We start from the raw sequence: 24202 nt of genomic DNA, 5'->3' as shown, positions 1-24202 counted from the left end.
AATTATGGCGGTGGGGGAGCCCAGCTCTCTCTCAGGAGGGAAGAGGTCTAGAGCAGTTCCGTTCTTCTGCTTGGCATCCATCTGGAGCAGGATGCAGGGGCAGGAAAGACACTCCGATGACCCGATAGGTAAACTGCTGTGTATGTAACACTCCTTTTTTTCTTTAATACCTTGGTTCGAATCCCCGCGAAGGGGTGAGCTCCCGTTGCTCAGTCCCTGCTCCTGCCAACCTAGCAGTTCAAAAGCACGCCAGTGCAAGTAGATAAATAGGCACCACTCCGGCGGGACGGTAAACTGTGTTTCTGTGTGCTGCTCTGGTTTGCCAGAAGCGGCTTAGTCATGCTGGCCACATGACCCGGAAGCTGTACGCCGGCTCCCTCGGCCAATAAAGTGAGATGAGCACCGCAACCCTAGAGTCGGTCACGACTGGACCTAATGGTCAGGGGTCCCTTTACCATTTAAAGCCTTTTAAGAACCTGATTCTGGCTTCTCGTAAAGAGTCAAGTTTGGCATCTGGTCATTCAGAATATGGTGGAATAGTGAGAATAAACATGGAAGGGCCTGCAGTGAGTTTCATTTAATCGTATGGTAAACCTAAATTATCTTGGGCCCTTTTATACTGTCTTTGTCATCATTGTTTCAGAATCAGGTCCTTCTACTTTCTGCTGTCCGTGACCCATGGCTGAGTTTGCATCCAGGTTTCTAAAGCAGCAAATTAAATTTTCAAGTACTTGGATTAGCATGCACATTTGTAATGCCTAGGTCTGGATTTTGATCTTGTGTTCAAGGTCAAGGCTTGTTTCACGGTTGAAATATTTATACCCCTTCTCTCAATTGCTATTTTTGTGTCAGCTATGTGAGGTTGGTTACATTTACTTCAGAGATCATAGACGTCTGTTCAGGGTCATTATCCTGAATTAACAACCCTTGTTTAAACAAGAAAGAAGCCTCTTTTGGGTTGCTGCTGAGGTCCATTTGCTTCCAATCTTGATTCATTGTGTTCCTGCACTAAGTTCTGAACTCCATCCAGCATATCAGACCAATATAGGAAGTTGTGTTACATTAATTCATACCATTGGTTCACCTAGCTGTCTACACTGACTGGCAGCCGCTCTCTAAGGTTTCTGACAGAGGTTTCTCCCATTCCTACCTGGAGACTGGTAAACTGAATTTGGGGCCTTCTCATGCAAAGCTCCACCACTGAGCTACAGCCCAACATCTGCTGAACATCACGTGGTAGAACTGTTTCTGGACTGTGTTATTTCTGGCTGCAAGTGGGGACTGCATTACTGCATTCTTTTATTTAAAAACTCCCTGCACATAGAAAGCTAAGTAATAAGTATTCTTGCCCATCTCCCTCCTTGACTTGAAAACCTACACCTGCAGGCTGAAGTAATGGTTTTCAGGACCAGAGTGTGGTCCATGTGGTGGGCTGTTTGCTAAAGAGCCTTGTGATTCAGTGTTCCACCATACCTGTATATAGGATGTTCTCTTTAGCTATCATGGCTAATGCCTGTTGATAGACCTGTTCTCTGTTAATTTGTCTATTTTTTTCACAGTGCAGCATACAAACATTAAATACCAGTATATATTATACGTAAATTCCTCAGATTCCAATGTGCAAAATAGACAAAACAATAACTAGACCTATTTTACAAAATCCCCCCCAAAATGAATCAAGACAGTGAGCCAATTTTCATTTGCTGGGTCTTGGTGTTGTTTGCACTGTTTCACGGGGACCATCACTGTGTGCTTGGATTACTCTCGTTGGCCGAAACATCTTGCCTCAGTCTTAGGCTACTTATATTGACACAATGTATAACATTATGCAACGTGAGCATAATCCTTTGCAGTCTCCCATAGGCGTATAAACCGGGATCAGATTGTGGCTTCATATGTCAAACGATATAAATAATACTGGAGCTTATGTTCATTTCGGTTTCTCGTGAGACCTGGAAGTTCAGCTGAGTCCAGGTTTTAATTGAACACTTTGGCAATGCTTCTGCAGAACTCTGAGCAGGTTTAATTTCCTGGCAGGAGAAATCTTTGATAAGGATTTCAAAGGAAGAGCTGCAGATTAGGCTTGCGCACCATGTTCTACAGCATGCATCTGTGTTTTTAATTATCCGACTTTTGAATGTGAGTTTTGCTTTATGGAGAGAGGGGGGGGGAAGTAAAATACGATTTTTCTCCCACAACGTTTTCTAAAATGTTTTCTTTTTAATTTGCAAAGGAACAAGACCATCAACCACCCGCTCGTCCTTTGGGGCATCGCCTTCTCCTAAGGTTCCAGCAGAAATCCGAAAGGGCTCATAGATGTCTTTCCTTGCTTATGCTGTAGAAGCAGCAATTTATAAAGCAATGTCAGCTGAAAAAGGGTGTTGCTTGAACATAACTAATAATCTAAACAAGGTCAGACAGCTTCCGTAATAGAGTTCACCCTACCTCTGGCTAACATAGCAGCTGTGATAAATATATTGTAGCAGGTTAATAGTGAACATTGTTGAAATGTTGCAAAGCACCTGTAGCTTTATTTAGATTAAGATATGTGCCTATTTTGTTATATGTTGGTACTGAATAATAAAGCACTTGTGAACACCTGCATTTTGCAGTTTTGTGTCCTTCATTCAGCAAGGCATCATGTAAGCCAGGGAAACCAAAAGTTGAATTACAGTAATGTCCTCATTACAGACCCAGAACCAAAGATATAATTGAACTGGCTCAACATCATAAGCAACACAAACTGTCACTTAGAAATATTCAGAAGGACAGCAGTGAAACCCTGTGCAAATTAGAAGTATCTCACACAAACAGCCACTTCAGATTTGCAAATGAGTCTTTCATTCGTTGATGTAATAAAATATATGCTAGAGGCTCGAACAATGACTCTCAAAATAATCATATGCTCCAGCATTTCATTTTGCAAAACTGGAAGCTCTGTCATGCCTTGACCACTTCTTGATACTAAGATATGGGTTGAGTGAATGCGGTTTGAACTTCTGTGTTTATTCGACACAGATGTGGGCCAATGATGTGTTTATGTGGTGACTTCAACAGAGATATGGAATAGGGAAAAGTACAGAACAGCTGGTGAAAAAGTACATGTGGCCAAAGGAACATTTTGCTTGCTGCAGGTAATACAGGCAGTGTTATCTGCACAGCCATGCCTACCTTGTGTGGGACAGATATGCAGTCCAAAATAGCTCAAAATAGCTCAACCGAGACACACATAGCAGCCTTCGCAACTCCTGTGAGAGTATTCTGCCCATCTTCATCTTGAGAAGCCACCTGCAAGACTGAGAGTTAGTGAGAACTGTAAAATGCAAGCCTGCCCCCCCCCCAGTGTCGTCAGTGAGACAACCACAAGCTGAACTGAGCCACAGACAACAGAAACAACAAGATCAGCAACTGCCCTGCCTAGGGTGAGCAAGGTAAATAGTACTCTTTCCGAAATCATAGAATTCTTGAGTTGGAAGGGACACCAAGAGTCATCTAGGCCAACCCCCTGCAATGCAGGAATCTCTGCTAAAGCATCCATGACAGGTGGCCATCCAAGCTCTGCTTAAAAGCCTCCAAGGAAGAACAGCTTAATGTCTCTCGTGGGAGTCTGTTCCACTGTCAAACAGCTCTTACCACCAGAAAGTTCTTCTGATGTTTTTTCAGCATCTCTTCTCTTGTAAAGTTGAAGCGATTGGTTTGAGTCCTACCCTCCAGAGCAGGAGAAAACAAGTTTGCTTCATCTTCCATGTGATAGCCCCTTAAATATTTGAAGATGGCTATCCCCCTCTTTTCTAGGCTAAACATACCCAGCTCCTTCAATCATTCCTCATAAGGCTTAGTCTCCTGACTCTTGATCATCTTGGTTGCCCTCCTCTGCACACGTTCCAGCTTTTCAATATATTTCCTAACTTGTGGCAGCCAGAAATGGACACAGTACTCCAAGTGTGGTCTGATCAAAGCAGAATAGAGTGGTACTATTACATCTCTTGATCTGGACACTATACTTCTGTTGATACAGCCTAGAATAGCATTAGCTTTTTTTTACTGCTGCATCACACTGTCGACATGCTAAGCTTGTGGTCTACTACAACCCCTAGATCCTTTCCACATGTACTACTGGCAAACTAGCGATTCCCCCATCCTATATTTGTGCAGCTGGTCTTCCTGCCTAGATCCTTTTGTCATTCTTGTTTCCACTTTCCACTTTCCCTAATCAGCCTTCCTAGTTATCCAAAAGTACACATCTGGACCTTCCCTCAACCATATGACCTTCTGAAAATGTGTGGTGCTCAATTTTCAGACCTGTAAGATGCCTGGCTTTGGATGTTTCTGTGGCTCATATTTGAGACAAGTACCTGCTGGGCTAAGGACAGAGGAAAGTAAATACCACAACTGCTTACAAAATAGTCATAATAGGTTTTTAAATGGATCCTTCAAGACACTGTAAAAACACCGTGAAATATTAAAGCTGTTGTTATCGCTTCTGTAACCATAATAGCTAAATTATGACACACCATAACTTGTGGGGGGAATTATTGAAAGCATTCTTCTAAGGTGCTATTCTTCAAGGAGAGAATCTATTATGGTGACACAATAATTTTCTGTGGGTAATTTACTTCAGTGATTAAACAACAGTAATTTATTTTATTGTGGAGTGTACCTGGGGTTGAGCCAAGCCACAAAACCTGCCAGCAAGTCAGTCAACTGAGCCTAAAGGGGCATGAGTATGAGCAGCACATTTTTACAAAATAAGTACCGTATTTTTCGCTCTATAAGACGCACCAGACCACAAGACGCACCTAGTTTTTGGAAGAGGAAAACAAGTAAAAAAATATTCTGAATCTCAGAAGCCAGAACAGCAAGAGGGATCGCTGTGCAGTGAAAGCAGCAATCCCTCTCACTGTTCTGGCTTCTGAGACAGCTGCGCAGCCTGCATTCGCTCCATAAGACGCACACACATTTCCCCTTACTTTTTAGGAGGGAAAAAGTGAGTCTTATAGAGCAAAAAATACGGTAATTAGGTTTTCACTGCTGCACCTAGAAGTTGCATGGAAGTGAGCAGGACTGGTCTTCAGTTTCAGCTGAAATTGCAAGCTCACCTGCAGCAGACCTGGAAGCATCATCTCAAACGTGGGCTAACTCCTTGTAATAATGAACACAGGAAGGTAAACAAAACAGGCCGCCTGAGAATGAAGAAGAATGTATCAGAATCCTCAGAAGAACCCCAAGGTTTGCAGAAGTACCAAAACAAAAAAACAACCAAAACCCCAACCCAATTCTTCTTTGAACTACAAAAAGAACTAAGGTGGCAAGAAAAAATATCCCCCCAAAACCCTTCTCAGTGAGGACTAGAATGTTGTGAGCCTGTTGAAAACAAACATAAAACAGAGGGGGGTAAAATGCCCTGGCTGGAACAGGAGCACTCCCGTAAGGATGGAAGGAGGATATACTGCAACATTTTATTGCATTACAAAAAGAGAGAGATTTGCACAACTATTGCACATGCTGATTTACAGTGGTACATCAGGCTACAGACACTTCAAGTTACAAACTCCACTAACCCAGAAATAGTACCTCGGGTTAAGAACTTTGCTTCAGGATGAGAACAGAAATCGTGCTCCAGCAGCGTGGCGGCAGCAGGAGGCCCCATTAGCTAAAGTGGTACCTCAGGTTATGAACAGTTTCAGGTTAAGAACGAACCTCGAGAATGAATTAAATTCTTAACCTGAGGTACCACTGTATACTGTATGTAATGTAAGTGCAATAGAAGGTGTTCCACTTTTTGTTTTGAAATACCTTGAGAATTTCATCAAAAAAATTCTCTCCTGTATGATCATTTTAAAAAGCGTTTCCTTTGCTCGTTGATAATGATTGGTGAGAAAGTGTAAGATGTTTTCAGTACAGCACTACATTTAACAGCAAAGACTTGTTTTACCTTCTCCTTTCCATCTCACTCCTTCTACAGGGCTACAAGTTACAGAGGATGCGAGCTCCACTTCTTATGTCACCTGCTAAAAGGAAGAATGGCTTAGACTCATGGCTCAAAGCGGGTTGTACGGAAAGGTGGGATGCAATCTCACTCTTTTTTAGATGGTTCTTGAGCCACTCCACTTGTCAATGGATGTCAAAAAATCCCAGGATGTTGTACAGAGCAGAGTTATGCAACGGTTTTTTGGGTTGTTGTTTTTTTAAGTCAGTCAATCCAGGTCAGGGCTTCTTGTTGAACTGAGAGGGGCAAACACTTGCAAGGATGGCTGTTTGTTACCTTCAGCAGTTGAAAACCCAAACCCAATAGAGTCTGTGTTGAGCTCATATCTTGGAAGGAAGGAGGTGGCTGTCCAGCCAAGTGCTTGCCTTCTTGCTGCACAACTGCCATTTACCTGGTCAGAGCTAGAAGGTGGAAATAGGCCCCCTACAGTAATGTTAGGGACGCGGGTGGCGCTGTGGGTTAAACCACAGAGCCTAGGACTTGCCAATCAGAAGGTCAGCGGTTCAAATCCCCGCAGCGGGGGTGAGCTCCCGTTGCTCGGTCCCTGCTCCTGCCAACCTAGCAGTTCGAAAGCACGTCAAAGTGCAAGTAAATAAATAGGTACCGCTCCGGCGGAGAGGTAAACGCCGTTTCCATGCGCTGCTCTGGTTCGCCAGAAGTGGCTTAGTCATGTGGCCACATGACCTGGAAGCTGTACGCCGGCTCCCTCGGCCAATAAAGCGAGATGAGCACCGCAACCCCAGAGTCGGCCACGACTGGACCTAATGGTCAGGGGTACCTTTACCTTTACCTTGCTGTAATGCTGTTCTTTTCATGGTAAGAAAAACTGACTAGTTTCAAAATACGAAGGTACTAATTCAACTTTCTTAACAAGCAGTTCAGAGGGATATAAAAACAGTCAGAGGACCATGGGCTAAATGGAGTCTGGACAAATTTGAAATGAAATCGTCCGATTTCTTCCACCATCACCTTTGAACACTGCTTAAACGTGTCTCCCTTGTGCAGTATAAGAGTCAGTAGCCAAGCAATTCGTTTTAACAAGGAATGTTATGCCGTGTTAACAAGATTAGGGGAAAGGAGCGCTGAAATGACACTTGCCCTTCCTTGATTTCTAAACCCATGGAACAGATGCTCAGGAACATCTGCTCCTCAAGCTATTTTCTCATCTGGTTTCGATCAAAGGCACCTCCTTTCCATGTCTTGCTTATATTGTACATTGCACACGCCTCATATCTCTGAGCGACGATAAGTTCCAGGGGTGGTGCTGCAGGGTTCGGTTTCCTTTGGATGAGAAAGAACACCAGAGTCTTGTGGTGTCTATTGACACTTGGTTTATTTATAAAATTACAAGAAAATCTTAGGGCTGGTGGTGCGGAAAGAATCCTAAGCACTGACAGCAGATCAGGACTGGTTGCTTACCGTGAATTTCCCTTCATGCAGGAGACATCCAGGACAGCAATGAGTTAATCCCTTCTGTTCCCCAGGACACATGAGCTAGCTAGAGTCACACATGGTCAGCTCCAACCTTAGTTCCAACAATAGCCAAACCAATGAAGTGGCAAAATTACAGAATGGAATCAGAACGGGCAGGATGGAGGGCAAGGAAAAGAAAACACTCCCTCCAAAAAGGCATGAAACAAGGTATGCATCTTGCAAAGTTACCACCTGAACTGCGTGGGACCTGGAAGCTTCCTGCACCTTGCCACCCCGCCCCTGGCCAAGAAGGAACAGTCACAGCAAGTACCCCATGCTCTGTTCCTTGGTCACCATGCAAGAGGCCTCCAGATCCGAGTGGGTGTCAGACAGGTGGCATGAATTGATGCCCAGCTGCTTCAAGCTCTCGCTGCTCCCTCTCTCCATTCAAATTCCAAAAACAGCTGCTTCTTAGTCAATGACCCATGTTGTTGTAACCTCGCCTGTAACCAAAGATGGGAAATATTTCTCTTTGTTGTCAAAAATATATAAAGAAGAAGAAGTTGGTTGTACCAGCAAAAGCACAACATCACCCACAACCATAGAGATCCTATTCTGAAAAATGTACTATTATTATTATTATTATTATTATTATTATTATTATTATTATTATGCCACCCATCTGAGTGGGTTGCCCTAGCCACTCTGGGAAGCTGCCAACAAATTACAACTACCGGCACTTCAAACAGGCAAAGGAGCAGATGAGCGCAAAGCAAGAAACCAGGCTGCATGCAAAGCTGTTGCAACATCTCCACCGGCAGCAGGGGAGTTAAAAGTGAAGACTGCAGTCTCCAGGGGCACTCCCAGAAAGTCACTATGTTTGGGTGGGATTTAATCACACACTGGCAAATTCAGGATGCACAATTAAATCATGATTAGGCAGCCAAAACAAGATAGGAAAGTAACATCAAGATGTGGGGAAAGACTTTGTAATGTGAAACCTCTCTCGGGAAATGTGGAATATATATTTGTTAAGAGGTCTAAATTTGTGACGGCAGTAAATCTGTCTTCGCCAACCTAACGCCCTCCAGGTGGTTTTGACTACAACTCCCATGCGTTCCAGGGAGCATGTGTATACCCTTCAACATATCAAAGAGGAAAACTGGGACACCATCTTCTGGGATGCCATCTGCCTGTTTTGTCTTGTGAGAGCATGGTGGCTATTTTTGGCGTTGTGATCTCGAGTGATTTCACACTGTGATTTCCCCCTGAAAAAACCATGGCCCCAGAAAAAGTGTTTGCTTGTTTTTGGAGTGGGGGGTTACAGCTTGAAATCATGCGAGATCACAGCACCCGAAATGTCCACCGTGCTCATGCAAGAAAAAATGGAATGTTCCGGGACAGTTGAGGGGTATGCATGTAGTATCTGGGGTTGATGCGAGCTGTGGTCCAAAATATATGGTTGGGGAAGGTGGCAGTAAGAAAAACATGGTTCAAATGGCCACTCAGTGGCATATAGCAATGTAGAAAACATTTAAAATATTTGCGTGTCGAGGTCCCCAGGTCCACCCCAATAACTCACACATCACACAGAAATTTTTGTTTAAGATTTTTGGCATAATTTTGGCCACAGCTTTATTAAAATACAAATTTGCGAGTGGTTGCGTAGGCATTGGTTGCGACTATCTGCCCCCACCATGGGGGACGGACTGACATTCCGCACGATGCGAAAGTCAGAATGGGGGAATACACTTGGGGGTTACGCGGAGCAGGGAACCTGCCCTCACCCCAAATGCAACCAGGAGCTCATTGCTATGGCCCGAGCCCCCTTGACAGAGTGGACAAGCAATAGTTAGCCCCCGATTCCTTTAACGGAATCCCTTGCAGCAGCAGCATTAGAGGGGCAGGCACAGCCAATCCATGCCCCTCAACCAACCAAACCATAAACCAATGCCTAACCGTGAACCTTACAAGTTGTGACGATTTGCTACGCAGTAGGCAAAAACCAAATGGCCCCAGCCAATCAGCCAGATGGACAAAATTCCTACCAGGCCCCCGCTCCAAAGCAGACGACCCCATGACAGGCATAGCAAGGTCAAAGCGAACAACCCTATTCTAGGGAGAGAGGGACGGACAATCCAATGCACGGGCGAAAAGAGGAAGCCCTAGCCTCGTGCAAGGAGTTTTACTATTTCTGGCTGTCAATCAATAAATGGCAACATTAACTTCTTCCCAACAACAAGGGAAGCCCCAATTGCATCAGTGGCCAATGATCAATTAGCCCGCCCCCCAACTTTGGAGTGTCCTGGCGGCCCCCACCGCAACACGTGCTCTCCATGAAGGAGAACATGCTATAAAAAAGGGGAAGGGGATTGTTGGATATGTAGTCAAACAAAAGGTTATTTATTTTTTGGCACATGTGGTGGAAGTATCAGAAGGGAAAGAATCAACTAAATCTGGAGGTCGGTAACAGCTGTAATCACAGACATGGTCCAGATTAACATACTGTTGGATCCAGTGAGATGTTTTCTGGACTGTATAAAGGAATGTGTTCCATATGAGAAACAAGGGCAAATCTTGCATGTAGCTAGAGATTTATTTACTAAAACATGGGAAAGCAATCAAAGGCCGCACAGACAGAATTTACTAAGGGTGATTTGGGAACCACTGTAGTTAGTAAAACTGGCTGTGTTTATGAATAACCCATCTAAGGACACTGCTATACTTCAGAAGTGGGGAGTTCTCCTAGAGCAGACGTTTTAGGAAACAACAGAAACTAATTATGCTGGTATTAAAGGTACATACAGAGTGCTTCCAGTAAAGTTAAAGGGACCCCTGACAGTTAGGTCCAGTCGTGACCGACTCTGGGGTTGTGGCACTCATCTCCCTTTATTGGCCAAGGGAGCCGGCATACAGCTTCCGGGCCATGTGGCCAGCATGACTAAGCCGCTTCTGGCGAACCAGAACAGCGCATGGAAACGCCGTTTACCTTCCCGCCGGAGCGGTACCTATTTATCTACTTGCACTTTGATGTACTTTCGAACTGCTAGGTTGGTAGGAGCAGGGACCGAGCAACGGGAGCTCACTCCGTTGCGGGGATTCGAACCGCCAACCTTCTGATCGGCAAGCCATAGGCTCTGTGGTTTAACCCACAGCGCCACCTGCGTCCCTCACAGAGTGCTTCCACATGGGTCTTTAATGTGGGATTGGTGCTATTATTATTATTATTATTATTCCCTGCCCATCTGGCCTGGTTGCCCCAGCCTCTCCGTACAACACGGTCAGCATCGAAATGCCAGCCAAAACATTTAACCCAGTCTTATCCTTTCTAGAAAAAAGCCTGAAAGGGGAGAAATGGCAGTTTTAAACTTCTCCCTCTTCCATTTCTCAGATGCTTCAGGAGAGAGATAAAGCATGCAGAGCCCTCCACTATTCCATATTACTTTCCCACAATACATTTCATTCCTGGGACCATGTGTTGTCTTCAACATGAAGTTCCAGGTTATCTTATGCACATTCAATGATACGTTATGCTGTGCCAAGCCAGCCATACCATTAGCCAAGGTGAGGCAATCATTTGAGGCAACAGATTCTTGGCTCCACAGCTATTCCAGCCTTCCTAAACTGGTGCCCCAGAAGCAGTGATGCTTCTTCTCGTTGGCCTGGGCTAGCCAGCTCTCTCATCTAGTCACCTTCTCCCAATGCCTGACGGAAAGGGCCTGGGCTATAAAAGCAAGCAAGCAAGCTCCCCAGTGTAACATATCAGGATTATTAAAACGCCACAAGCCAATGAGCAAAAGCATTCCCGAAACTTCTCTTCGGGCTCGATGTATCAGAAAACAGCAAAACAAAAGCGGAGGGAGGGAAAGATGTTTCAGAGCAAGACGGGTGACGGGGAGACTTCAAAGCCTGTGGGTTAAGATGGAGTGCGGGGTGTGTTGTGCAGAGTTAATTAGATTACATCCTGCTAGATGCAAAACAGATTTCATGTTGCACAAAAGGCTACTGGAAGAGAAGAGAAATGTCAGCTGAAAATATAAATGCCAGCAGCAATTTGGATCCGCCTCAGGTGCTAATCGGAACATGCTAATTGGAAAATAGCCCTGGCAGGGGTCTGCAGGAACCAGTCCTCTCTCCCTGCGCCTCCAACCTTCCACGTGCACTTATTCCAGCCTGATGGATGTATAAGGGGAAATGTGCAGGTCCAGCAGGCGGCATTTTACCCAGTTACTCAGCATAAACTTTGCCTGCTTCTGCTTTCCAGTGTTCTGCTCAATGCACTGAGATAACAGGGAAACAGCTGGATTCCTGGCAGTGCTGGATTTACATATAAGCTAAACAAGCTCTAATTTAGGGCCCCACTCTCTTGGGGGGGGGCAAAAAAAATTAAAGGGAAAAAAAACCTGGATGTACATTTCCAAAATATAAGATAAAAAACAAATAAAGTATAGCCTACATACAGCAACAGTGTTTTGTGTTGTGTAGGCTCCTATGATGTAAGTAATGGGCCCTGCCTGCTAGCCTGCTCCCTAAAATATCACTGGTTTGCTCATTTCTATATATAGTGTGCCTACATTCTGTATGTGCAAATGGCTTTAGATACCTATTAGGTCCATAAATTACCATATAGCATATATTCAACAGAAAAAACAGCGAGAATTTGTTGTTGACAAAGAGCAGCTGGACGTATAAAGGGCCCCATTACCTTCAGTAGCTTAGGGCCTCATCAAACCTAAATCTGGCCCTGATTCCTGGTATGGATGTTTGAATGTTATTAACATTTTATTTCATACGGTTACAATTATTTTATCCAGTGCTTTTCTTTCTAAAAAAACTGTTTAGGGGCACTCTCATTTTGACTCAATAAAATCACCGTTTTACAGTTCAAATCAGGAAAAATAAATACAGTAAATGGACAAAATACAAAGATTTGCAAAATGTTTAGGGTATGTGTCCCCCTGCGTCCGCCCCCCCCCCAGGAAAAAAAAAGCGCTGATTTTATCTACCTATCTATCATCACAACCCTCCAGAGATTGTGGACTCTCCTTCCTTGGATGTTTTTAAGCAGAAGTTTGGGTGGCAATCCGTTGTGGATGCTTTTGTTGAGATTCTTGCATTACAGGGGGTTGGACTGGATGACCCTCAGGGTCCCTTCCAACTTGATGATTCTATATCCCACCTTTTCTCCAGGGAGCTCAAGGAGGCACACATGGTTCTCCCCCTCCTCATTTTATCCTCACAACGACTCTCCAAGCTGAGTCTGAGCAGAGGCAGATTTCGGGGGATGCTTGCATTGGGCGCCAAATCAAGTGGACGCTGCAGGGGGTACCACAACAATGACTAAGAATGTAAGGTGAGAGGCTGGAGGGGGGAATTTTGGTGTCACACAGGGCACCGCTGAAATTTGAAAGCCCAAAGTCGGCCACTGGACCAAGACTGTGACGGACCCAAGCTCATCCAATGAACTACGTGGTTGAGAGGGGATTTGAACTCTGATATCCCAGGTCTTCTTATTTAATAAATCGGGTCCTCCCTTAAAGAGGGCGCATATTGCGGTGAGACCTGGAAACCGACACCCTGTGTTGTGGGTGGGTACAATTGGTCAGCCACAACACCCGATTGGTAGGTCCTTGGCGTTGTTGTTGTTTAGACGTTTAGTCGTGTCCGACTCTTCGTGACCCCCTGGACCAGAGCACGCCAGGCACTCCTGTCTTCCACTGCCTCCTGCAGTTTAGTCAAACTCATGTTTGTAGCTTCGAGAACACTGTCCACCATCTTGTCCTCTGTCGTCCCCTTCTCCTTGAGCCCTCAATCTTTCCCAGCATCAGGGTCTTTTCCAGGGAGTCTTCTCTTCTCATCAGGTGGCCAAAGTATTGGAGCCTCAGCTTCAGGATCTGTCCTTCCAGTGAGCACTCAGGGCTGGGTGCAGTCTGGCCAATGGGACACAATCCAAAAGCTTCGAGGGACCTTTTTATACCCATGCACGTGACCCAGAGCTTCCTCTTTCGGCGCGTGCATTCGGAACACCCGCCCACCTCTACCTACTTTTAGGGCTTGTTGCGCTTGACCTTGCTATGCCGTCGTGTGTCATCTGTCGTTGGGACAGGGGCACGGCAGGAATTTCTCCACTTGGCTGATTGGCTGTTGCCATTTGGTTTTTGCCTGCCGCGTAGGAAATCGTCACAGCTTGGAAGGTTGCGGATAGGCTCTGGTTCAGGTGATAGGGATGGGAGAACGCTCTCGCCATCCCTATGTGAAGGGTATTCTGTTAAATGAATCCAGGGACTCGATGGCTTGGTCAACCCCTGTGAGGGGGTTGTGTCCATGCCTGAGTCCAGGGGGACATTTGGGTGGTGGAGTTAGCCCGTTCCTGGCTTTTCGCTCATCCAGGTGTTCACCCTTGGCTGACCTATGCTGGTGTCCTGGGTCAGCGCTACCTGCATGGCAGGGAGCTAGTGGAACCAGAGCCTATGCAATCAATCACTTTCTGTAATCAATAAAGTTGTGGCCTAAATTCTGCCAAAAACCAAACCAAAATTTGAGTCATGTGTGAATTTATTTTCGGGGGGAGGTTTCTGGGTCTGAACACACAAAATAAATAACTCTAAGCACTGGACGTCATCTCTTTAGGGTTCTGCTATAATTCATTGCCTTACAATGGCATGCTGGTGTTCCTTTCTTGTGGTTTTGTTACAACAGGGGTATATGTGTTTTGCTAAATAAATAAAATAAGTAACAGAACAATAAAGCCTCTTGCATTCAGTGAGAATTACATCTGCATAACAGGCATAGGAGTTCACCGCATAGCTGTCAACAGTGAAATATACTGTCATTGCACGCTACTTATCAAATACTGTCAAATGTTTTAGACTGAAATCAAAATCACGTATCATTTGTACGTGTGTGTGTATTCAGTGACTATCAAGATTAACACAGGAGAATTCCGAGGCTCATTTTTATGAGAACATTGGTTGTAGCTCTAGTTTATTGCATGTGTAATTTGAGCACGCTGAACATGAGGCAGCACAAAATAGAAATGTGCATATTTCTTCCAGCTCTTCAGAGGAGGAAATTGGCGAAAATTCTGTCCTCCTTGCTGAGATCTGAAACATGGCCTAAGTACAACATTTGTGGGTATCTGCTAAACACAAATAAAGAGCTGGCTTTAATCTTTTATTTCTGTTGCTACAGCTTGAGAAATGGAATATGCCTTGTAAAGGAAGCGCATTGTGCGAATGTGATTCCTCGTAATTACATTCCTAATGCTTCTCTAAGCATTATCCCCAAATGCAGGATGTTCTTGATCACACCAAGTAGGGTTGTATCCTTTTAACCTGGCAAATTATGAGTGATGCAGCTGCTCTCCATAGCAGTTGGGCAGACAAAAAAATAAAAATGCCAGAGATTATTGTGACCACAGGTAATCAACTGCATTTTATATTGTTTCTTGAAAAATATATAAAAGATAAACATAAAAATATGTGTTGGTGTAATTATCCTTCCAAAATCTGGGGAGGACAAAATACCATATTTTTCGCTCTATAAGACACACCAGACCACAAGATGCACCTAGTTTTTGGAGGAGGAAAACAGGAAAAAAAATATTCTGAATCTCAGAAGCCAGAACAGCAAGAGGGATCTCTGCGCAGTGAAAGCAGCAATCCCTCTTGCTGTTCTGGCTTCTGGGATAGCTGCGCAGCCTGCATTTGCTCCATAAGACACACACACATTTCCCCTTACTTTTTAGGAGGGAAAAAGTGAGTCTTATAGAGCAAAAAATACGGTAAGTCTGTTGAGGCCACCTAGGGAGTCTCCTTCCATGTTATAAAGAGCTCAGGTGCCTATTTTTAAGTTTGTTGATAATTTGTACATGTATCTTTAAATATTGGGACTCAGGTGTAGGGATGGCTGGGCCTGTTGATTTTGGTTTCTTTCAGTTTCTCTTTTTCCTAATCTTAAATTTTGTTCACCTTCTGCAGCAGTTTCCTCATTTTCGTTTTAAGAAATCCTCATGGAAATTTGCCACTAATTTAGTGTGAATTTCTTGTAATAAAAATATTTTTGCAGGCAGTTTAGACTAATACTGTATGCACATTTTACAAGCAATTTCCCTTCATGTAAAGCATACAAAAGCTAATATACACATTTTTTGGACATGTTCATGTAAGCATTTCTATATGCGTTGTTTGGCTGGACAAGTGCATTGTAAAATTCAGCGAGGTGCAAATTTCAAAGGACAGCTATGTTTCAGCTTTGCATATTGGTTCAAGAAGTATGAACTTGGTAGTTCCTCATTGGAGCACTAGCAAAATCAAACTGATCCCTCATCCCAACTCAGGAGGGAACTTACCAGCTGCATTGGTGCCATCTAGCCAGGTAAACAAAGCCAAACTTATAGGTCTATCTCTAGACATATGTCCTGCAGGCGGAGTATTAGGCTTGCTCTATGCTCCAACATAATAAAAGACACTACTGTAGATGTTAACAGTCTAGCATTTTATAGCTGAAGCTATAAAAACGGCTGCCTTTTGCTTTGATAGTTCAATCAGCTGACAGTGAACCTGTGTATACATTTTTGTGTGATGCTGGCAGATGCCCTGATCTCAATCTGTTCGTCTCACAAGGTCACACCAAAAGCAGTATTTTAACAGCTCCTCCTGCTTCCTTGCGTTCCATAAAATGACACCTATTTTCCATCTGAGAACTGGTCTAGTTGAGCGAGTGCCAGGGTTCAAGCAAACTGATTTAACTCACAAATAATACTGGGGTTGCCAACTTTTGATTTCAAAAATGCGAGGCCATTGGGTGGGGCCAAGGGGTCAGAGTAAGCAGAGCCCAGGAAGATTCTAGCATGTATGGGGCCGAGCCTGAGGGGTTTGGGGGGCTGCTGAATGCAGTCTGGAGGAATCTGGTGTTTACTGGTATTTCAGTCCCAATATTTAACTGACTGATATTTAACTGGCTGATCGCTGAAGAATTGATGCTTTTGAAATTACGGTGCTGGAGAAGACTCTTGAGAGTCCCATGGACTGCAAGAAGATCAAACCTCTCCATTCTTAAGGAAATCAGCCCTGAGTGCTCACTGGAAGGACAGATCCTGAAGCTGAGGCTCCAATACTTTGGCCACCTCATGAGAAGAGAAGACTCCCGGGAAAAGACCCTGATGTTGGGAAAGATGGAGGGCACAAGGAGAAGGGGACGACAGAGGACAAGATGGTGGACAGTGTTCTCGAAGCTACAAACATGAGTTTGACTAAACTGCAGGAGGCAGTGGAAGACAGGAGTGCCTGGCGTGCTCTGGTCCATGGGGTCACGAAGAGTCGGACACGACTAAACAAAAACAACAATTTAACTGAAAGAACATAAATTTACTGGTCAGCAAAATCTTAGATACCACAAGACTCATTCTGAAATCCATAAGTTCGTGGCAAGTACTGCTTCACATCTATTTCCAGTGATAAATCTTATTTCTGTAATATTATATCCTGACCTAGGGATCTTACACACATCTCAAATACTCTAACATGATCTCTACCAAACCCAGCAACAGAGATATGTGCAGGGAGGTTGTTTTTTTATAATAATATTTATTAACATTTCAAGAAATTACAAACATAAAAAAGAAAATAATAAAACAAAAAATTACAAAAAACTGAAAAATAAAAAATTAAAAACAAATCAATTTTTCCATAACTTATCTTTCATTTACTTGTTTCCTTGACTTCCTCACACCTCCCTTTTTTGTATTCTAGTTCAATTAGTTAATTCAGCAAATCCTTTCCATCTTTGTTTTTATCTTAATCATTTATCTTAATATGTTGTGACTTTACATTCTCACCTGTTAACAACCATATTTACATACTCCTTTATAACATTACTACTAAAACCACATAACTTCATTCCAGCATCCTTCTAACATTCCTTAATTTTGCAATGTTTCTGTAGGTAATCTTTAAACTTCTTCCAACCTTCTTCTACCGAATCTTCTCCCTGGTCTCCGATTCTGCCAGTCATTTCCGCCGATTCCATGTAGTCCATCACCTTCATCTGCCATTCTTCCTTGGTGGGTAAATCTTGTGTCTTCCAATATTTTGCGATGAGTATTCTTGCTGCTGCTGTAGCGTACATAAAGAAAGATCTGTCCTTCTTTAACACCAATTGGCCAACCATGCCCAGGAGAAAGGCCTCTGGTTTCTTCAAATATGTGCAGGGAGGTTTGGCTCTGACTGTGGGAAACTGCCCACAATGGGCCTCCCCATTGCTTAGCAAGAGCCTGCCCTCACCCACATTCTTAATATAAAAAAAACAGGCTCTCCACTGCCCCTACTACCTGTGGTGGAGGTGGCAAAAACTAATTCCAAGCCAGGAGTCAAGCTCACCAGCATCCCTATCTTAATGATGGTGTCCCCATCATTCATGTACCATCACCAAGATGGGAATGCTGGCAAGTTTGGGCATGCCATGTGGAGTGCCACGCAGCACCGCTTGTTAAACTCTTCCTGCTCAAGCTCCCCACTAGAGCAGATGAGTGTGCCATCCCTCAAAAGTCACCGGGGAAACATCTCCAAGCTATTAGTACACATCAAGGAGCTATGTTTAGTAGCTGTTCACAGGGCCAGCCTACCCATGAGACAGAGTGAAGCAGCTGCCTCAGGCAGCAAAAGTCTTCAAGGTTTCCCACCCACTGCAAAAAGGCACCAGCATCAGAGCTGATTTCATGTGAGATCTCACTAGAAATCAGTGGCCGATGCCTGAGCCGCTTCTCCACCAGTGGCTGTGGATGGCAGGGAGGCAATGCCAGCAGAGGCAGGGTGGGCAGTAGGGCAGAGCAGGGTGGCACTTCCTGTTTCTCATCAGGCAACAAAACAGGACACATTGCCCCAGCTATGCATTTTTTGATTGGTGCAGGGATGTGGAATCTGCAGTCCTCCAGGTGTCGCTGAGTTACAACTGCCATCATTTCCAGCCATTGGCCATGCCAGTTGGGGCTGATGGAAGTTGCCGAAGTCCAACAGCATCTGAAGGGTCCCATGTTCTTCATCCTTGAAGTAGAGAAAAGTGTTGCCTTGCTTGAAGGCCATAAAAATGTTCAACCAAACTCATCCATTTGTGCTGTCTGTCCAAACTGACTGTGTCTCATTGGCTCCCGGCTCTTCTATTACCTAAGCACTGTTAAAGGTAAAGGGTAAAGGGACCCCTGACCATTAGGTCCAGTCGCGGCCGACTGGGGTTGTGGCGCTCATCTCGCTTTATTGGCTGAGGGAGCCAGCGTACAGCTTCTGGGTCATGTGGCCAGCATGACTAAGCCGCTTCTGGCGAACCAGAGCAGCGCACAGAAATGCCATTTACCTTCCTGCCGGAGTGGTACCTATTTATCTACTTGCACTGGCGTGCTTTCGAACTGCTAGGTTGGCAGGAGCAGGGACTGAGCAACGGGAGCTCACCCCGTCGCGGGGATTCGAACCGCCAACCTTCTGATCGGCAAGTCCTAGTCTCAGTGGTTTAACCCACAGCGCCACCCATGACAATATGTAGCTTTCAGGTAAGACGGTTGCTTTTTAGAAAACAGAGCTCCTCGTCACCCCCACATCACATCAGCACTACTTCTGCCCTTCTACTTGCGTCATTGGAGATTTTATTTTATTTTATTTTTAAGCAAGCTCACCATAAAAAGGAGGAGGAAACAGACATTTATCACATGCCAGATGTTCTTTTGAAAACCTGCCACATAAACACTACTAAATTTAGCTCATCTCAGGTTGCATATCAATTCTGTAAGCGATAGGAATTAACTAGGTCACCTGAGGGTTCTAGCTTTATTTATAGGAAGGCTCTTGCAAATAATTTCCACAATGTGAATCATAACATGGGAAGGATAACCTTGGTCACTTCCAGGCAACCTGTTTTATGAGTATTTATCCTGATTTGTTTGCACAAAGTTTGTGGGGAGGTTAGGCAACAGATGCTGTTTATTGAGCACTGATTCTGATTTGGTTGTGGGGAAGTGAGATGACCTTGTATCATGCAGCAATCTCACACTTTTCGATACATTTCCCCATCACTTTCCTTCTTGCAAAAAAATCTGATTGGGGAGAGAAGCAGGATTGTTGAGCAAGAGTGTCAAATCAACTTTAATTGTGCAACCTGAATTTGCTGGTATGTAATTGAATGAATTGTGGGACGTGGGTGGCACTGTGGGTTAAATCACAGAGGACTTGCTGATCAGAAGGTCGGCAGTTCGAATCCCCGTGACGGGGTGAGCTCCCATTGCTCAGTCCCTGCTCCTGCCAACCTAGCAGTTCAAAAGCATGCAGTGCAAGTAGATAAATAGGTACTGTTCCAGTGGGAAGGTAAACGGCATTACTTTAAGAGTAATCTGGTATAAATTATGCCAGATCCAAACTGTGTGCAGGAGCCCCTGGGAAGCTGACCTAGCCTCAGCTCTGCAGAGAGAAAAGAAATCAAGAAAAAACAGCTCAGCCGGCATTTCCATAGAAATGAGGTCCACCTGTTCACATGCAGGGGAAAGTTCGTAAAGGCCCTTATTGGGTATCTACAAACTGTGAAGTTACTCTGGGAGAGCTTATGGGAAGTGCCTCAAAGTCTCCAACACATGAATGCAAATAAACAGGGGGCAGAGTGAAAAGAATGTCGGCTCTTATGAAGTGAGACACCATAACAACAGTAACCTTTATTGAACTAATAGAACTGAACAACAGGCGCAAAGCAACTGCTTATACAGTATGCATTTCTGAAGGCCTGGGCCACACCCACTCTCAGCATGATTGGTTGTCTAAACTCCCAAGCTGCGAATCATAATTCAGAGTTTAAGGGCCAATGGCAGTAGCCCAAATCCTGAAGTGTTCTGTGATTGGATTTCATGTATTGATTTAGAACACAAGGGCTCAGAATCCTTACTTCAGACTCATGCTCAGGCAAACACAGAATGTGTGACACAGAGCGCTTGTGATGTCCCTTGCAATGCTCACTGCAGCAGCTAACCAGCCCATGCCACAAGCATCCACACCGCACACTTTCTGGCAGTTGCACAGCCTCACACAACAATAGCATGACACAGAAAGTAGGTAAACATATGCATGTGGAGCACACTAGCACACCCATGTCACACAACTTGCAAGCTCCCCAAACACAGGCTGGCTGGGCACAACTGAGCCAAGATGGGGGATCTATGCTGGCATGTCTCCTACTATGCTCAGGTGGGGCCCGCGTTCCACCCAACATTGGGAGGATAATGTGTGTGCAATGTCATGCACATTGTGAATCACACTGTAAGGTGTGCCACAGCTGTGGAGAGCCCAGTGAGGCCTGCTGCTGCAAGGGCCCAGCCCCTCAAGGTGGGGGTGGGGGCTCAGTCCCACCCCAATAGAGTTTTGGTGAGGCTGAAGACACCTCAGTCTTGTACAGTTGGTGCCTATGGGTGGGATTCAATTAAGGTAAAGGGACCCCTGACCATTAGGTCCAGTCGTGACCGACTCTGGGGTTGCAGCGCTCATCTCGCTTTATTGGCCAAGGGAGCCGGTGTACAACTTCCAGGTCATGTGGCCAGCATGACTAAGCCGCTTCTGGCGAACCAGAGCAGCGCACGGAAACACAGTTTACCTTCCCGCTGGAGTGGTATCTATTTATCTACTTGCACTGGCGTACTTTCGAACTGCTAGGTTGGCAGGAGCAGGGACTGAGCAACGGGCGCTCACCCCATCGCGGGGATTCGAACCGCCGACCTTCTGATCAGCAAGTCCTAGGCTCTGTGGCTTAACCCGCAGCGCCACCTGCATAGTTTACCCTTAAGGTGTTGTAATTTACACTGTCTTCCTATATTTAGGATTGCCCCCTTATTTATTCAGCAGAAGAGCAAAATATTATGAGTGGAAGTGCAAAGCAGATACATCGCTTCCCTGAAAATCACTCAAAATGACAATTTTGCCAATGTATTATGGGCCCGCAAATAAAATAAAAAATACAACAGATTATGGGAAATTAATGAACCATTTAAAAAGCTTTAGCGCTCCCTCCTTTCTCCTTTCTCCCTCTCTCTCCCTGCAGCTGATAATAAAGAGGGCAATGGAGAGTGGGAACGCGCTTTGCACTATAATTTTAAAAACAATTATCCATGGGCACTAGCCAGAGATTAGGAAACTAATTTCCCTTTATTAGAGACTCTTCCTTTCCTCATTAAAGTGTTACAGCACAAAGAGAAGAAGCGGGTATTGACAAATCAAAGACTGAAATAAGACCAGGGTGAACTGTAGAAGTTTTTTTTGGGGGGGGGAGGCAGGCCCAGATCAAGAGGGTGAGGAGCAAGTGGGGGCATGTGTCCCAGGTGGCAGGTTAAGCGGGTGGCAAAAACCACCCTGTCCTGATGATGTCGCCTACCTCTGCTGCCACCACCCAGAAACATCTCTCTCCCCTTCATTTCTGCTGCTGCCACCATCACGAAAAAGAAATCTGCGCAGCCTTCTTTCTCTTGTTCCACTCTATAAAGTCTTACTATGTGGCACAACAGGCTGTAAGTAACCTCTGAGAAATTCAGGTTTCCCAGGGGCTACGGGTGGCGCTATGGGTTATACCACAGAGCCTAGGACTTGCCGATCAGAAGGTCGGTGGTTCGAATCCCCACGACGGGGTGAGCTCCCGTTGCTCGGTCCCTGCTCCTGCCAACCTAGCAGTTCGAAAGCACGTCAAAGTGCAAGTAGATAAATAGGTACCACTCCGGTGGGAAGGTAAACGGCGTTTCCGTGTGCTGCTCTGGTTCGCCAGAAGTGGCTTAGTCATGCTGGCCACATGACTGGGAAGCTGTACACCGGCTCCCTCGGCCAGTAAAGCGAGATGAGCGCCACAACCCCAGAGCCGGTCACGACTGGACCTAACGTTCAGGGGTCCCTTTACCTTTACCTTACTGACTACAGTCTTGGGGAAAGACTGTTAAAGTGGTATAAGAATGCTTTCGCTTGCATATAGATATTATGGATTCCAGCTGCACGACTTGTCTTTCTACAAGGTTCTACCAGCGTGGAGCTAGCAAGATTGCTCTGATTCAAAGAGCAGCCTAGGTCTGATGAATTGGACAACCTGGTTTTATGGAACACATTTTCATACACAGTCTCATTAAAAAAATAAAAATTATTAGGGTGGCTCTCGTCATCAAAAGGAGCAAGTTGTCTGCCTTGTGTGAAGAAGCATTTTGATACCTCAGTTGCGGAAAGTTTCCCCAGAGGGGAACAGCTTCACAGGACAATTCTGTGAAAGTTCCCTCTAACATTTTAAGCTGTACTCTCCATGAACAAAATAGAGTTTGGCGGTGTCAGTGTGTCTGTGGAAATAAAGCACCATCTCAACCCTGCTATTTTCCAGCGTGCTGTTCCTAACAGGAAGCATACTTTAGAAATCCATCATGTTTTTAATTAAGGATTATTTTATTTTTTAAAGGTGGGGCATTATTTTCTTTTGAGTGTAATGCTATCGTGCTGATCGTGTAATTCCTAGAACAAAGCTGAGCCGTGTGAAGGCTCTGAGGCAATCCCACAAAGATAACAGAACTCGCATTTCACAGAGAAACCTCCCAGGGTAACTGCTCAGATTAAAAAATTAAAAAAAAATAAAAATTAACTGTTTACTGAATGGATAAGCTTGCCTCGTGCTGTGGCAGCCCATTGATCTGACTGGTATTGGCTCTCCGTGGTCTCAGGCAGAGGCAGTTATTTGACTGGTAACCTGAAATTATTTAACAGGATAGGCAAGGGATTGAACTGGAGTCATTAAGTTGTTGTTGTTACTTGTCAGCAGGGTTACCTTGTATAGAAGAAAACAGGACAGGTCCAATTAACATGCAGTTACAATTAGGGACGCGGGTGGCGCTGTGGGTTAAACCACTGAGCCTAGGACTTGCTGATCAGAAGGTTGGCAGTTTGAATCCTGCGACGGGGAGAGCTCCCGTTGCTCGGTCCCTGCTCCTGCCAACCTAGCAGTTCGAAAGCACATCAAAGTGCAAGTAGATAAATAGGTACCGCTCCGGTGGGAAGGTAAACGGCATTTCCGTGTGCTGCTCTGGTTCGCCAGAAGTGGCTTAGTCATGCTGGCCACATGACCCGGAAGCTCCCTCAGCCAATAAAGCAAGATGAGCGCCGCAACCCCAGAGTCAGTCACGACTGGACCTAATGGTCATGGGTCCCTTTACTTACAATTAACAGATGAATCAGAAAAATGTTTAGATTGCAAAATACTGGCCAAAGGTCATTAAGGTGGCCACATGTTCTACTTTACAGAGAACAGTCCTCTGTTTGAAGTGATGTCAAAGGACAGCCCTCTGTTCTCAGGGTGGGAGGTGGGAATTAGTCTGTGGGCCACACTCCTTTCTGGGCAACCTTCAGAGTAGGGGCACAAGCCAACTGTGGTCATGGTCAGAGGGAAAAAGCAGACATGTAAATTTGACCTCTGTACAATTTCATCAGATACAAAACTGATCTTCCAGAGATCATAGAATCATAGAATTGAAAGGGACCTTGAGGATCATCTAGTCCAACCCACACCCCCACACCCCCGCAATACAGAAATATGCAGGTGTCCCTTACGGGAATAGAACCTGCAACCATGGCATTACCAGCACCAAGCTCTAACCAGCTGAGCTATCCTGTCAAGATTAAACTCTGTTGCAGTGGCTGGGAATTGCGTTACCAAGAAAAAAAAAGTGTTCTGTAGGCACCTAAACTTCCTCACACTGAGTGCCTGTGATTTCGGCTGGTAATTGATTCCAGAGAGCTGGAGCTGCAACACTAAAAGCCC

At 45.0% G+C, this 24202-nt stretch overlaps 1 protein-coding gene and 1 long non-coding RNA gene across 2 annotated transcripts in view; one reads left to right on the top strand and one right to left on the bottom strand.

The window, feature by feature from the left end:
* LOC310753001 (cysteine-rich protein 1-like) overlaps window positions 1-2604 on the top strand; it is a 34220-nt gene extending 31616 nt beyond the window's left edge. Inside the window, exon 4 of the mRNA XM_083594212.1 lies at window positions 2234-2604. Coding sequence (XP_083450338.1) covers window positions 2234-2316 — 83 coding nt within the window. The 3' untranslated portion in view covers window positions 2317-2604. The remainder of the gene's footprint in view (window positions 1-2233) is intronic.
* LOC310753076 overlaps window positions 2201-24202 on the bottom strand; it is a 33654-nt gene continuing 11652 nt past the window's right edge. Inside the window, exons 2-4 of the long non-coding RNA XR_014543154.1 lie at window positions 5100-5183; window positions 3172-3296; window positions 2201-2335 (exon numbers count right to left, since the gene is read on the bottom strand). This is a non-coding gene — a long non-coding RNA (uncharacterized lncRNA). The remainder of the gene's footprint in view (window positions 2336-3171; window positions 3297-5099; window positions 5184-24202) is intronic.

This window comes from Podarcis filfolensis, assembly GCF_964270895.1.
Source record: "Podarcis filfolensis genome assembly, chromosome: 17".
Lineage (NCBI taxonomy): Eukaryota > Metazoa > Chordata > Lepidosauria > Squamata > Lacertidae > Podarcis > Podarcis filfolensis.
The sequence above is the reverse complement of the archived record's forward strand: the minus strand, read 5'-3'. Positions and strand labels throughout refer to the sequence as shown.